At 38.6% G+C, this 12703-nt stretch overlaps 1 protein-coding gene across 1 annotated transcript; it reads right to left on the reverse strand.

Moving 5' to 3' along the window:
- Window positions 1-644: 644 nt before the first annotated feature.
- On the reverse strand, window positions 645-2960 carry LOC133824618 (uncharacterized). Its single transcript, XM_062257564.1, has one exon. It carries the CDS (start codon window positions 2958-2960, stop codon window positions 645-647), a length of 2316 nt encoding a protein of 771 aa, XP_062113548.1.
- Window positions 2961-12703: the final 9743 nt, after the last annotated feature.

Below are 12703 nucleotides of genomic sequence, written 5' to 3' on the forward strand. Positions count from 1 at the left end.
TTGTTTAAGTGTAGAACTTCTTGATGAACTTTCCGTTTACACATGGGTAGATGCGTCGGCCTTCTGAATCAGAAAGTTCATATGCCCCTCTTAGGAAGACCTTAGTGACAACATACGATCCTTCCAATTTTGCCTCAAATTTTCCTTTCATCCTTCTAGTTATGACAACAGGTATTTTTACGGTAAGCACTAGGTCTCCAACTGAAAAAGATCGGAATTTAACTTTCTTGTTGAATGCCCCAGCTACCTGAGCTTGGTAAATTTCGAGCTTTTGTTGTACAGCAAGTCGTTTTTCATCTAATGCTTCAAGCTCAGCTAGACGGACTTGCACATTTTCATCTGGGGTCGTTAGTTGAGTAGCAATTCTTAATGAAGGTATTTGAACCTCCAAAGGTAAAACTGCTTCAGACCCAAACACCAAGTTATAAGGTGTACAACCAGTCGCAGTTCTTACAGTAGTTCTATAAGCCCACAAAGCTTTTGGGAGGCGCTCGTGCCAGTCCCTTTTATTCTTTGTCACTGTCTTCTTCATGATTTTGCATAACACCTTATTAAATGCTTCTGCTTGACCATTTGAAGACGGGTTATAACTAGCTGAAAAACTGTGCTTGAATTTGTACTTGTCCATCAATTTGACCATTGCCTTACATTTGAAATAAAAGGGCATTGTCGGAGATAATTTTTGAAGGAACCCCGTATCGATAAATTACGTGAGTCCTTATAAAATCAGCGACATCTTCTACCCGTACTTCTTTTAGTGGTACGGCTTCATCCCATTTGGAGAAGTAATCTGTAATGGCCAAAATATATTTGTGGGCTTTGGAAGAAGGTGGTGTAAAAGAATCAATGACGTCCATTCCCCATGTTTCGAAAGGCCATGATAGTATAGAAGGATGGAGTGGTTGAGGGGGTTGGTGGATGAAATCTCCATGTAATTGGCACAACTTACAACCTTTAGCAAAATTAATCGCATCTTGAACCATAGTAGGCCAATAGTAACCCAACCGCTTTAATTGAGCTGATAGTTTTGGGCCAGTTTGATGGGCGCCACATGTACCGGCATGAGTTTCTTTAAGTGCATGTGCTGCCTCTTCTTTCAAGAGACATCTCAACAATATCCCATCGAATGAACGCTTGTACAATGTGTCATTAAAGACCACAAATCGAGGCGCTCTTCTTCTTACATCCATTTTTTTCTTCAAGTCTTCTGGCAAGACTCCTTTTTGGATGTAGTCTTTGATTGGTTGATGCCAGTCGTTTTCATTTGCGTTGTCCAGGAAAGTTATCAAGTTGACTGTATTTTCTTCTTCAACTCTTTCCGTGGATTGGGATAGTACATGGCGCTCCCCTATGGTAATTTGGATATCCCTTTCTTCAGGAAGTGTTAGCGAAGCAGCTAAATTAGCTAACGCATCAGCTTTACCATTTTTTGATCTAGGGATATGATTTAGAGTTATATCTTGAAATTGACCAAGCAAATATTTAGCCTTTTCATGGTAAGGGATTAAATTCTCGTGCTTGACTGCAAATTCACCACTCATTTGTTTAATGACCAAGAGAGAATCGCCAAATACTTCCAATGATTGTATTTTCATTTCGAGTGCAACTTCGAGGCCGATAACTAACGCTTCGTATTCTGCTACATTATTGGTGCATATAGCTAGAATATGGAAAGAGTAAGGTATCAGGCCTCCCGATGGTGTCACAAAGAAAATTCCAGCACCTGCCCCACTATTTTTCGCTGCCCCATCAAAGTATAATTGCCATGATGAAGTATCTACCGTGAAAACTTCTTCGTCTGGAAGATCTTCTCGCAACTCCATATCATCTGGAATTGGGTGTGCTGCCAGAAAATCCGCCAATGATTGCCCTTTTATTGCTTTTTGCGGGACAAAGTTGATTTCAAATTCTGACAAAATCATAGACCATTTGGCCAGTCGTCCAGACAACACGGGCTTTGATAGAATATATCTTAAGGGGTCAGCTTTTGACACTAAAGTCACAGGGTGTGAGAGTAAATAATGCCGTAATTTTGTGACGGCAAAAATTAAAGCCAAGCACACTTTCTCGATTGGAGGGTAGTTTTGTTCTGCCCTTACTAAAGTTCTACTTAGGTAGTAAAGAGCCTCTTCTTTTCCCTCCTCATTGTTCTGCGCCAGCAAGGCTCCCAAGGAGCGGTCAAGTGAGGTGATATATAATATCAATGGCTTTCCTAAGATTGGAGCTCTCAACACTAGTGGGTGTAACAGGTATTTCTTAATACTTTCAAAAGCATTTTGGCATGCCTCATCCCAAATGAATGGGACATTTTTCTGCATCAATCTCGAAAAAGGTTGACATCTACCGGACAGGTTTAAGATGAACCTTCGGATATATGTAAGTCTTCCTTGTAGTCCATGTAGTTGACGTAAGTTACATGGGGGAGGCATTTCCAAAATTGCTTTGATTTTTGCAGGGTCGATTTCAATTCCTCGATGTCTGACTATAAACCTGAGGAACTTTCCTGATGTTACCCCAAATGCACATTTTAAAGGGTTCATCTTGAGATTGTGTTGCTTGAGCCTATCAAAGACTCGTTTTAAATCATCAAGATGATTTTCCCTTTCTTTTGTTTTGACCACTAAATCATCAACATAACATTCAACAGTATTGTGCATCATGTCTTCAAAAATTGTGGCCATTGCTCTTTGGTAGGTTGCCCCTGCATTCTTGAGACCAAATGGCATAACTGTATAGCAAAATATGCCTTTTGGTGTTCGAAAAGCAGTGAGCTCTTCATCTTCAGGTGCCATCTTGATTTGGTTGTACCCAGAAAACCCATCCATGAATGATAAGGCATCGAAACCAGTGGTAGCATCTACCAATAACTCAGCGATGGGGAGTGGGAATTCATCTTTTGAGCAAGCCCGATTAAGATCTCGGTAATCCACACATATGCGGAGTTGCCCATTTTTCTTCATCACAATGACAATGTTTGCGAGCCAAATGGGATACTTAACTTCCCGAATAAACCAACAATTTCTTAACTTGTCAATTTCTGCCTCAATTTTGGGAAGTAGCTCTGGTCGAATTCTTCTTTAAGATTGTTTAACAGGGGTAGTGTCTTTCGATACTGCCAGCCTGTGTACGGCAACCTTTGGATCCAACCCTATCATGTCTTGATAACCCCAAGAAAATACATCTTTGTTTTCACGAAGGACTTGTTTGTACTGTGTTAATTCTTCTTCGGTTAATAAAGCACTGACAAATATAGGCTTTGGATTGTCCTCGGTCCCAAGGTTGATCTCTATTTAAATCATCCACTGTTGCTTGTCCTCCGTCTTCGAATTCTTGAGGTGCTGGTTGAAAAATGTCTATAAAATCTTCCGAAGGGTTTGAGCTTGAGCCTTCATCTTCTACGGTCAAACTTTCTTCAAAAGAGAGGTAATTGACTTGAGCAATATTTTCTTCATCTTCTTGTGTTTCATGCCCCTAAAGAATAGTAATTCTCAAGGGTTTCTTTTGTTTTGGCACCCACTGATTTTGATTTTTAGTTCCCATTGGCTATGGAGCACTTGGGAAAACAAGCCTTTCGAATGCTGACACTCGTGGGGTGGATGTGCTTGCTTCAAGTCTGTCAAACACCGACACCCGCGGGGAAGGTGTGGGTACATCGTCATTGCGAAACATTTTTTGTTCCTCTTCTGTTAACTCGTCTGGTTCAAAAGAAGCTTTTAAAAAATCCCTATTTTTATGGATTGTGATTCCTTTTTTATTCTTGATATGGAACTTTTTCTTTTCCACTTTGAAGGCTTTCGGAGTTACAGAAGTTGAAGATTTTTTATTAAGAGTAACAACCCTTTTATTTTTCCTGCTATTTTCACCAAAAGTAATTGAAATTTGCATTTTACCCTTGGGTAGTGACTGATCAATTTTCCTTAGCAGTAAAGTAAAGCTCGTCATAAGGGCTGTCATCGAATCTTCAATCGGCGTCAAAGCTTTTTGCCCCACTCCTCGTTGACTTTTAGGGATGTACTTGAAGGTTCGTTTTTTATTAGATATCTTCAAGTCCTCCTCTTTAGGCTGAGGAGATTTCACAGGGGATAGTTGCTTAACTTGCAGGGATTTCTGTGAGGTTGAGCTTTCATGACATTTTCCCTCCTCAAGTTTCTCTTTCAAAATCGTGACATTAGCTGACTTGTAAAATTTTGCATCAGCGTAATTCACCTGTTCCCCGTAAAAGGGATTTGGGTCTGCATTAACACTTCTGACTTTGCCTTCCTTGCAAAACTTAAAGCATTGGTGAAGTGTTGAAGGAATGACCCCATATTCATGAAGCCAAGGTCGTCCTAACAACACATTATAGGATGTGTCTGAATCAATGACATGAAATAAGGCTTCAGAATTAAGTTCGCCTATTTCAACTTTCAATGTGATACTTCCCCTTACTTTTTCTCCAACTTGGTTAAAACCTTGAATTTTCAATGATGACGGAGACAATTGACGTGGGTGTAAACCAACATCTCTCAAGGTTTTTAAGGGGAGTACATTCACAGCTGATCCACAATCCAACATGATGCGACTCACGCGAACATTAGCAACCATACCCGTCACGTAGAGAGGCCGATTATGCAAGGCGGCTCCCAACTGACGGTCTTTATCATCAAAGGTTATGCATGCCATACAAGAGGTATGCATCTCGAGTGATGTAGGTTTTATTGGCTCTATCTTCTCCGTATAAAATTCAGGACTTGTTAATGCAACAACAAGTGCATTTCTATGCTCAGGAGACATTTGCAGTGCATCATAAACGCTCAAGAGAGCAGGGATGCGCTTTAGATGAGCCAATATATCATATTTTGCTCGCGTCATTTCATTTTCACCAGTGCTTTTGTCTCTTCGACCGTCATTAGCGAATTCTTTGTTGGTCGAAGATGAAGGCTTTTGAAGGTCTTGTTTACCCTTTTCAAGCTCTTTCGCTTCTTTTTTCCTTCTTTGCAACAATTTTTCGCCGCATATCTTGCAAGGTAATTTCATCTACCTATTTTTCACTTTCGGACAAGGTAGATTCAGGACCTTCTTCTGCCAGTAAAGTCATGTAGCAATCTGACACACTATCGTCACCAACAATTACCTTTTCCCGTAACTCTTTTGGTAAAAACTCCTCCAGAGTTACTAGATTTCATTTTGGTTGTTCAAGTTCATTTCTTTTTAAAGAATTTTTTGCTCTCTAGTCCTTCTCTTATTCTTGTGATTCTTTGTTTCTGGTGTACTCCATAATTTGACTCGAGAGTTTCCAGATGGTTTTCGAGATGGACTTTTAATTTTTGTAGGTTTTCTTCGAGTACATGTTTTCCATGTACTTTCTGAATCCTCTTCACTATCATACCAATCATCCCAAATTTCTAAATTGGGCTCTATCATGAGCTCATACAAAGTAGGAATATTTGGATTTCCTGGCTTCGGCTTGTCTGAGTGAGCTTGAACTATTGTAACTTCCTTATCAACTTCAAATGCCACAAAAATTACGTCCTTTTGTGTGGGATCATTTGGTATTTGGTCATTCTCCATTAAGGAAGTCGTATTTGTCGCCGCTTTTCCAAGAGAAGAGTCAATTTCAATTTCTTTTCTCTTGATCATGCCTTCGATAATGTTTTTGAGGATATAGAAATCCGTCAGTGGATGGCTCACAATTCGATGATACCGGCAATAATTGGGGTCATTTGTCATATCAACCTCGTTGGGTCGTTTAGGCTCAGGAAGTCTTATTGCTTTAGCCTTTAACAACTCGTCAAAAATTTGGTCAACGTCATCATCGTCAAATGAATATTTGACTTCTTTCCTTTCTTTGAGAGTTAATTTCTTTTGCTGCTCTCGTGCCTTCCCTTTATCTTTATTGTTGCCGGTATTGATAAAAGTGGCCATTGATTCTTCCTTCTTTAATGGCTTTTTGTTTTCGAATCTCGGTAAGGGTTTCCCACCCTTTTGCCGAGCAATTTGTATTTCAACGTTACATGCCTTCGAGACAAGCTCATTGAAAGTTTTGGGCTCTGCTGTGCCCACGAAGGTTGCCACATCAGGGTTAAGGTTTTTGGCACACATCGAAACCGCAGCTTGTTCTGATAACCTTTCCGGACATTGGAGGTTAAGATTTCTCCATCTCATTATGAATTCATTAGCATTTTCACTGGCTCGTTGCTTCGTTTCCACCAGGTCATGGATGCTTATGGTCTTTTTTGAACTCACAAACTGTGCCACAAAGGCTTTTTTCATGTCGTCCCAGGTATTTATGGATCCTGGGGGCAATTGAGTGTACCAGGTGAACGCTGCCTCTTTTAGCGATTGCATGAATTGTCTAATCAATAGTGCATCTGATTGGGCAGATTCACCACATGCAGAAGTAAAATATGCCAAATGCTCATGGGGAGAACCATTAATTCCATCAAACTTTTCGAACTTTTGTCTGACATAGTTTGGTGGAAATGGGATTTGGTCATAGTAAGCCGGGTATGGCTTATGATATCCCAGAATCGGCATACTTGTTGCAGCCTGGTATTCTCAAATACTCTCCATGATAAAAGTCTTTAGATCTTGTTGAGGTTGAACACTGGTTAGTGGTGGTTGCACACCAGACGGTGATGGTTGTGTATTGCCTACGGGCGGTGCTGAAGACGAGGAATTTTGCCCGATCTCACTCTCTTTTTGTCTCACATTAGCTTGATGAGCTAATTGGGTTGAGAGTCGGGCTACTTCTACATCCCTCTCGGCCAGTAGTCTTTGAAGTTCCTGGATCTTCTCTTCACTACTGATTGCCCCAGTTACTAATACTGGCATATTTTTATCATTGCCAATGGTTAGTGCTTCAAACTGAGTAATGAGGTCATCGCACACCCCCTTACTCTGTTCAACAAAGGGAGTGTCTTCTAGAGAGTGTTCAGATGTGCAACTCCCCTCTTCCTAAACTTCTTGAAAAAAGGGGTTCGCCGATTCCTGAACTGGAATTGAACGCATGGCATGGGCTCTCAATCGAGTTACAGGTCCCGTATAGGATGTAGGCTCGACATTTGAAGTGACTCTTGTTGGTCGATATCCCTGAAGGAACATCCATTCACCACGTTCTTTTAGGAACGGATTAGGGTTTGCTTTGGGAACCCGTACATTGTCACTTCTAGCCTTCTTTGAGAGGGCGAAAGGTGTCATACACCCCTCATCTAGTCTTAGATGTAATAAAGGATGTTCGTTGTTCTCAACAGGTGTAACGCCCTGGCTACCCCAGAACAGTTACGGTGAACGGTGGACCGGAAATTTGACTCATTGCCTGAGTCCTTTGGTCAAAAACGTGCTCTAAGTGTAATTAACAGGTTAAGGTATAAAACCAATAAAAAAAAAGAAATGGAGATTTTATTACAAGCTGCTCTGCAGAGCTAAACAAAACATTTACAAGTGGTTCTCAGTACAAAATGGTCACTATTGTTTAAGATTTACAATCCCGCCGACCTAAGCGGCAAAAATACGGTAAACCCCCTAGTTCCTCTGAGAACGCCTTGGCCGTGGTGGTCAAGCGGCCGCATATGTACACATCACCACATCAGCTCTCCACTTAAGGCTAGGTGAGCTTTTCTTTCCCTTTACCTGCACCACATAGCACCCATGAGCCAAAGCCCAGCAAGAAAACATAATACTTTTCATAAACATTATCAAATGATTATCATTATAACCACACTGAGCATAAAGCTTTCAAACAAATGAATAACACATGGTTTTAGCGGGAGAGTGGCTGTTAGGTAAGCCACTAGCCTCCAGGCTCTCTTTTCTAGCGGGAGAGTGGCTGCTAGGTAAGCCACCAGCCTCCTCTGCTTTGTAGCGGGAGAGTGGCTGATAGGTAAGCCACTAGCCTCCAAGCTATGTTTGTTCATCGATCCTCAGGGTCGGTCAGGCATTAATGCTCCTTGAGTCATTCAATGCTAGTAATCGATTAGATCTAATCTTTATTGGCTTGCGTGATTCACGCTAAGGCTGTTCTGACAAGTAAGTCAGCGCTTCCTGACCTGTGTCCAGTAACACTGCCGAGCCTGACAAATAAGTCACAGGCTCACAACTGATACTAACACTTTTGTCGATTCTGTATTCAATCCATGTCCATATTTATACAATCAACATGCCTCACAAATATCCATGCATGTCACACTTTGGGTGCAGTTTTCTTACCTCTGGTCCGAGCAAGAACAAATAAAAGAGTGACCCTGAGAACGATCGACCTTTTGGTCCCTTAGCGGTTACCTGGTCATAACCAAATTATGGAATTCCATCAATAAAATGAATAATAAAAGGTTCCCAAACCAAAACCTAACCTCCGGGACCTCAAACACTACTCAACCGGGTAGTAGGTTCAATCCCGAGGCCTTAGGCTTGAATCCCCATGCTAAAAAGCTAATTCTGGCCAAAAATGCCTTAAGGGCCGCGGCCCTCCTTGGCCATGCCGCGGCCCGCCCCTCAAATAGAGGCGCCTAAACCCAGCAGCCCCCAAGGGCCGCGGTTCACCCTGACCATGCCGCGGCGCAACGCCCATTTCAGCCAAAACCCCTGTTTTCTTCCCCTACGATTTCTCTTGGAACCAACCCTTCAAACCCAATTTAAATACCACCCAAACCTCTCTCAAACACCCATTTAAACCTCCAAACATCACCCATAACTATCCCTCATCATAACCCAATTAATACACCTCAAGAACTCCCCTTAATTCCAACTTTCCACACCAAAATCAAGAGCTGAAAACTATCTTTAAAACAGGGCAAAACCAGAAAATTAATGATCAAAGCTTACCTCAAACTCGGTATTGAACCCTCTCCAATTGCTGAACTAGATCCACAACCTTAGCCCCTTGATTTCCTAGCTTAGCTCCACACTTGAGCTCAAAATTCCAAAGAAGAGAAACTGTGGAGATGAATGTACAGGAAGGAGAAGAAGGGAACTCTGTTTTGGGTTTTGTTTCACAGCCATCTATACATCATATATATCCAAAACACAAATGACCATTATACCCCTAGGTCTTTAAAGGTTTCTAAAGTCAACTCAAGGGTAATCTTGACACTTTCCACCTACATCGTTAATCATAATTAACGCTTCCCTTTTCCCGCTAATCTCAATATTCTCAAACTCCAATATTTCACATCCCGTTACCCTTTAATGCCCGGTAACACTCTAATCATTAAAACACCCCGAGACTCACCCCGAGCCCCGAGCTTAAGCCCGTTATGACCAAACCGACATTAAACATTCCTTGATCGTCTCATACCAAATGGCTCAAACAAACCCACATCTTAATGTGGTCTCAAATTATATCACCAACATGTGAACAATTAATCAATTTACCATCAACGGGCCAAATTACCATCACACCCCTGTATTAACAAATATGGACTCACATGCATGCATTTCACATCATATCATAATATAATCAACATATACATGCATTTAATCAATTAATAAGATAATCAAGCAAGTACAGCCCTCCCGGCCTACTGTTCACGCCGTTAAACACATCGGGGAATTTAGGGCATTACAACAGGTGCCCCCTGTTGGCTTTGGCAGTTGACAGGTATCACGATCGTAGGCTTGATCGGCATATCCCTTATGAATTCTCGTGTTTCAAGAGGATTTGGTGAGGGTGATGTTGTTGTCCCCTTCCTACCTCTCGTTGCCTTCCTGCCTCTTAGAGTTTGAGGCGTCAGTGTTGCTTCGGTTTCCTTTGCGGAAATAACCATCACTGAAGCAACAGTGGGCAAGAAAATTGGGATGGAACCAATCATGATACATTCCTGGCCCCATTCCCTCTGGGTAGTTATGGGACAACCATTCGTTGTTGGCTTCCCTTCCGCCTTAACAGCCTTTGAAATTGACCTCTTCTTTGACCGGGTTTGCCTCTTTTTAAAGCCTTTCGCAGCTTTACCTCTCAAGGCTTGCTGAGTCTTAGAGACATCTTTCACAACTTTTCCTTTTCCAGCCTTTCTAGCTGGTGTAGCTTTCTTCACATCCTCTACAGGTTTGGGTACACTACATGAGATGGGTACCCGATCAATAGAGAATGCTGCCAGGAAGCGATTCTTTTTCTCTCCTTGGTTAGAAGAGGTCGTTGGTAACTTGTGGAAGTAAACTGTCACTTGTGGTGCCATTTTTTCATGAAAAGGGTAAACAAAATTAGCACCAAAATTTTTAAGTTCAAGAATAGTCATCATAGTTAGAGATGAAAAGGAGAATGGGTCCCACCGCGCGTGCCAAAAATTATGTTAAGCAAAAATTTTATATTTAGAAAATAAAAAAAATAAATGCGAAACACAATTTCACATATGCCAAATTTATAGCATAATATTTTATTTATTTAAGTTCGACCCATCTGAGATTATAAGAATAACCTCTTAATTACAATCCTTTTATTTAAAGGAAATACCCTTTGATTCAAATTACAATGATATTAAATAATTTGAAATAATTTAGGGAGAACTGGGATGAATTTGGAATTGCAGCTGAACTCAGTACTTTTGGCTAACTGAGTTGCCTACATACCTTCTTTGTGAAGGATCAAGCCACTTGTATTTCAGATTGAGATATTTTAGAATTTGAATATAAGAATTCCGGTATATGACCATTTTCGGGAATTCTTTGCCATTTGAAAATTTGGAAAAATTCCTAGGTGGATGACATTTTATGAAATTTTGAGATTTGTGTTTTTATACCATTTTGCGGTATTGGCGACTGCACTTAGTCTTAGCAACTAAGTTGCCTACGTATCCCTTTTTAGGAATCAAGTCTAATGTAGTTCTGGTCTTTTTTAAAGATTTTATGATGCTTTGATAATTAAGAGGTGAATGACTCCTTTTTGAGATAACATTTATTATGGCTTTTAAGTTTTAGTGCACTTTTGAATTTGTAGGTACAATAACCATTTTTTGAGATTTTGTGAGGTAAATGACCTCTTTGAAATTTTGGAATGATATTTTATCATTTGAATTGATTTTGATGAGCTCATTTGGGATTTGGAAATTTCATACCATTTCACATGGTTTTAAAATTTTATCATTTTGGTGACAATTTTATGTCTTGAAATCTCTTTATATATATATTTTTAATAATTTATTTTATATATAAAGAGATTATTTGACCAATATTTTAATTGATTATTCCAAAAAATTTGTGGGGAATAATCTAAAATTTTATATCAGGTAATATCATTATTTTAAAATTCAAAATTATTTTTTTAAATTTGAATTTAAATTTTTGAGATAAAATCTCACTGTTTTATGTTTTCACTTTATCAAATAATGTAAATATCTTAAATTCGAATTTAAATTTGGTTTCGAATTTGAGATATTTTATTCTTTTATATTTTTTTATACATTATTTGATTATTAAATATATCTTTGAATCTATTTAATAGACTTACAGAGATAAAGCAAAAGTTATATGATAAGTTGCAATTCTTTGACAGAGCATACACACAAATTTTTTTCCTTCAAGGTAAGCATGTATATATTGTATATGCACGATACACATTTATTTTTTTTTACTTGAAATTTATTTTAAGACCTCATTTCTCAGTTTTCGTCTAATAGACTTAAACTTAAGTCTTTCCAATCTTATTCGTACATATATATATATATACAGATACATGATTAAATCGTCAAAGGACCCTGATCAGATTTGACCAAATCAGTAAACAATGTCTTTTCCTCTTTCTTCTTTTCCTCATGTATTGTATGCTATTGTCTCTTTCGGTCTAGGTCTAGGTAGTGGTTTGATTTGAATCATTTTTAATACATATGTATATATTAAGTACAATCTTTGTTGCACTGATTATATATATAAATATGTATATATATTATATTTGATCATGACTTTTAAATGATATGTTTTGTTTAAAGCATTCAGAGAGCCCTTTATACAGTGTATTTTCGTTTATGTCACTGATATATATATATATATATATATTTTTATGAAACATATATAGTGCAATACACATTTGGTCTTGTTGACCTTTTCGTTTGTGCATGAATGCTTACTGATCATATATATTTTTTTTTAACGTTGACAAATAGAGAGCACATCATCAATCATTCAAAGTCATAGTTGAATTTTTCTTTGACCAAGATTGTGTCCCCTTTATGCTATGATGAGAACATATAGATACACGTATATTTAGATATCTTAATATATTGTGTGAATAGAAAGCTAAAAACAAGTCAAATGTCATTGGAGGCATTTGTATTTTATTGAATATGTATTTAATCTTCTTTTCTTTTCCTTTTAAAGGACACATAACATCCTTTTTTTGGTTTGATTTTGTAGCTTGAATTCTCTGTACCGTAATTTTCCTGGAGATTGGGCTTTACAAGGATTTTGGATTATTATAAGGCCTTTTTTTTCATTGTGACATGTAATGGTTTAATATATACATGTAGATGCTCATATTCATCCGTGAATGATTTTTTTATCAAATAATTTGGACTTTGTTTGCTTAAAACAAAGAAATTAACTCAAGCAATTATTTTGATTTCAGATTTTGATAAGGTATTTGTTTTTGGCCAAATTTGTACTTCTTTGATTTTAATGTTCTCAACCAAAATTAACATTTTTTTAAAGATAATTTTGACAGCATAATAGACCAACTTTATTTTAAAGAAAAATAAATTAAGAGCAGAATGAGTGCATTCTATAGATTTGGAGCGGA

Source organism: Humulus lupulus, chromosome 3, assembly GCF_963169125.1.
Source record: "Humulus lupulus chromosome 3, drHumLupu1.1, whole genome shotgun sequence".
In the NCBI taxonomy this organism is placed as follows: Eukaryota; Viridiplantae; Streptophyta; class Magnoliopsida; order Rosales; family Cannabaceae; genus Humulus; species Humulus lupulus.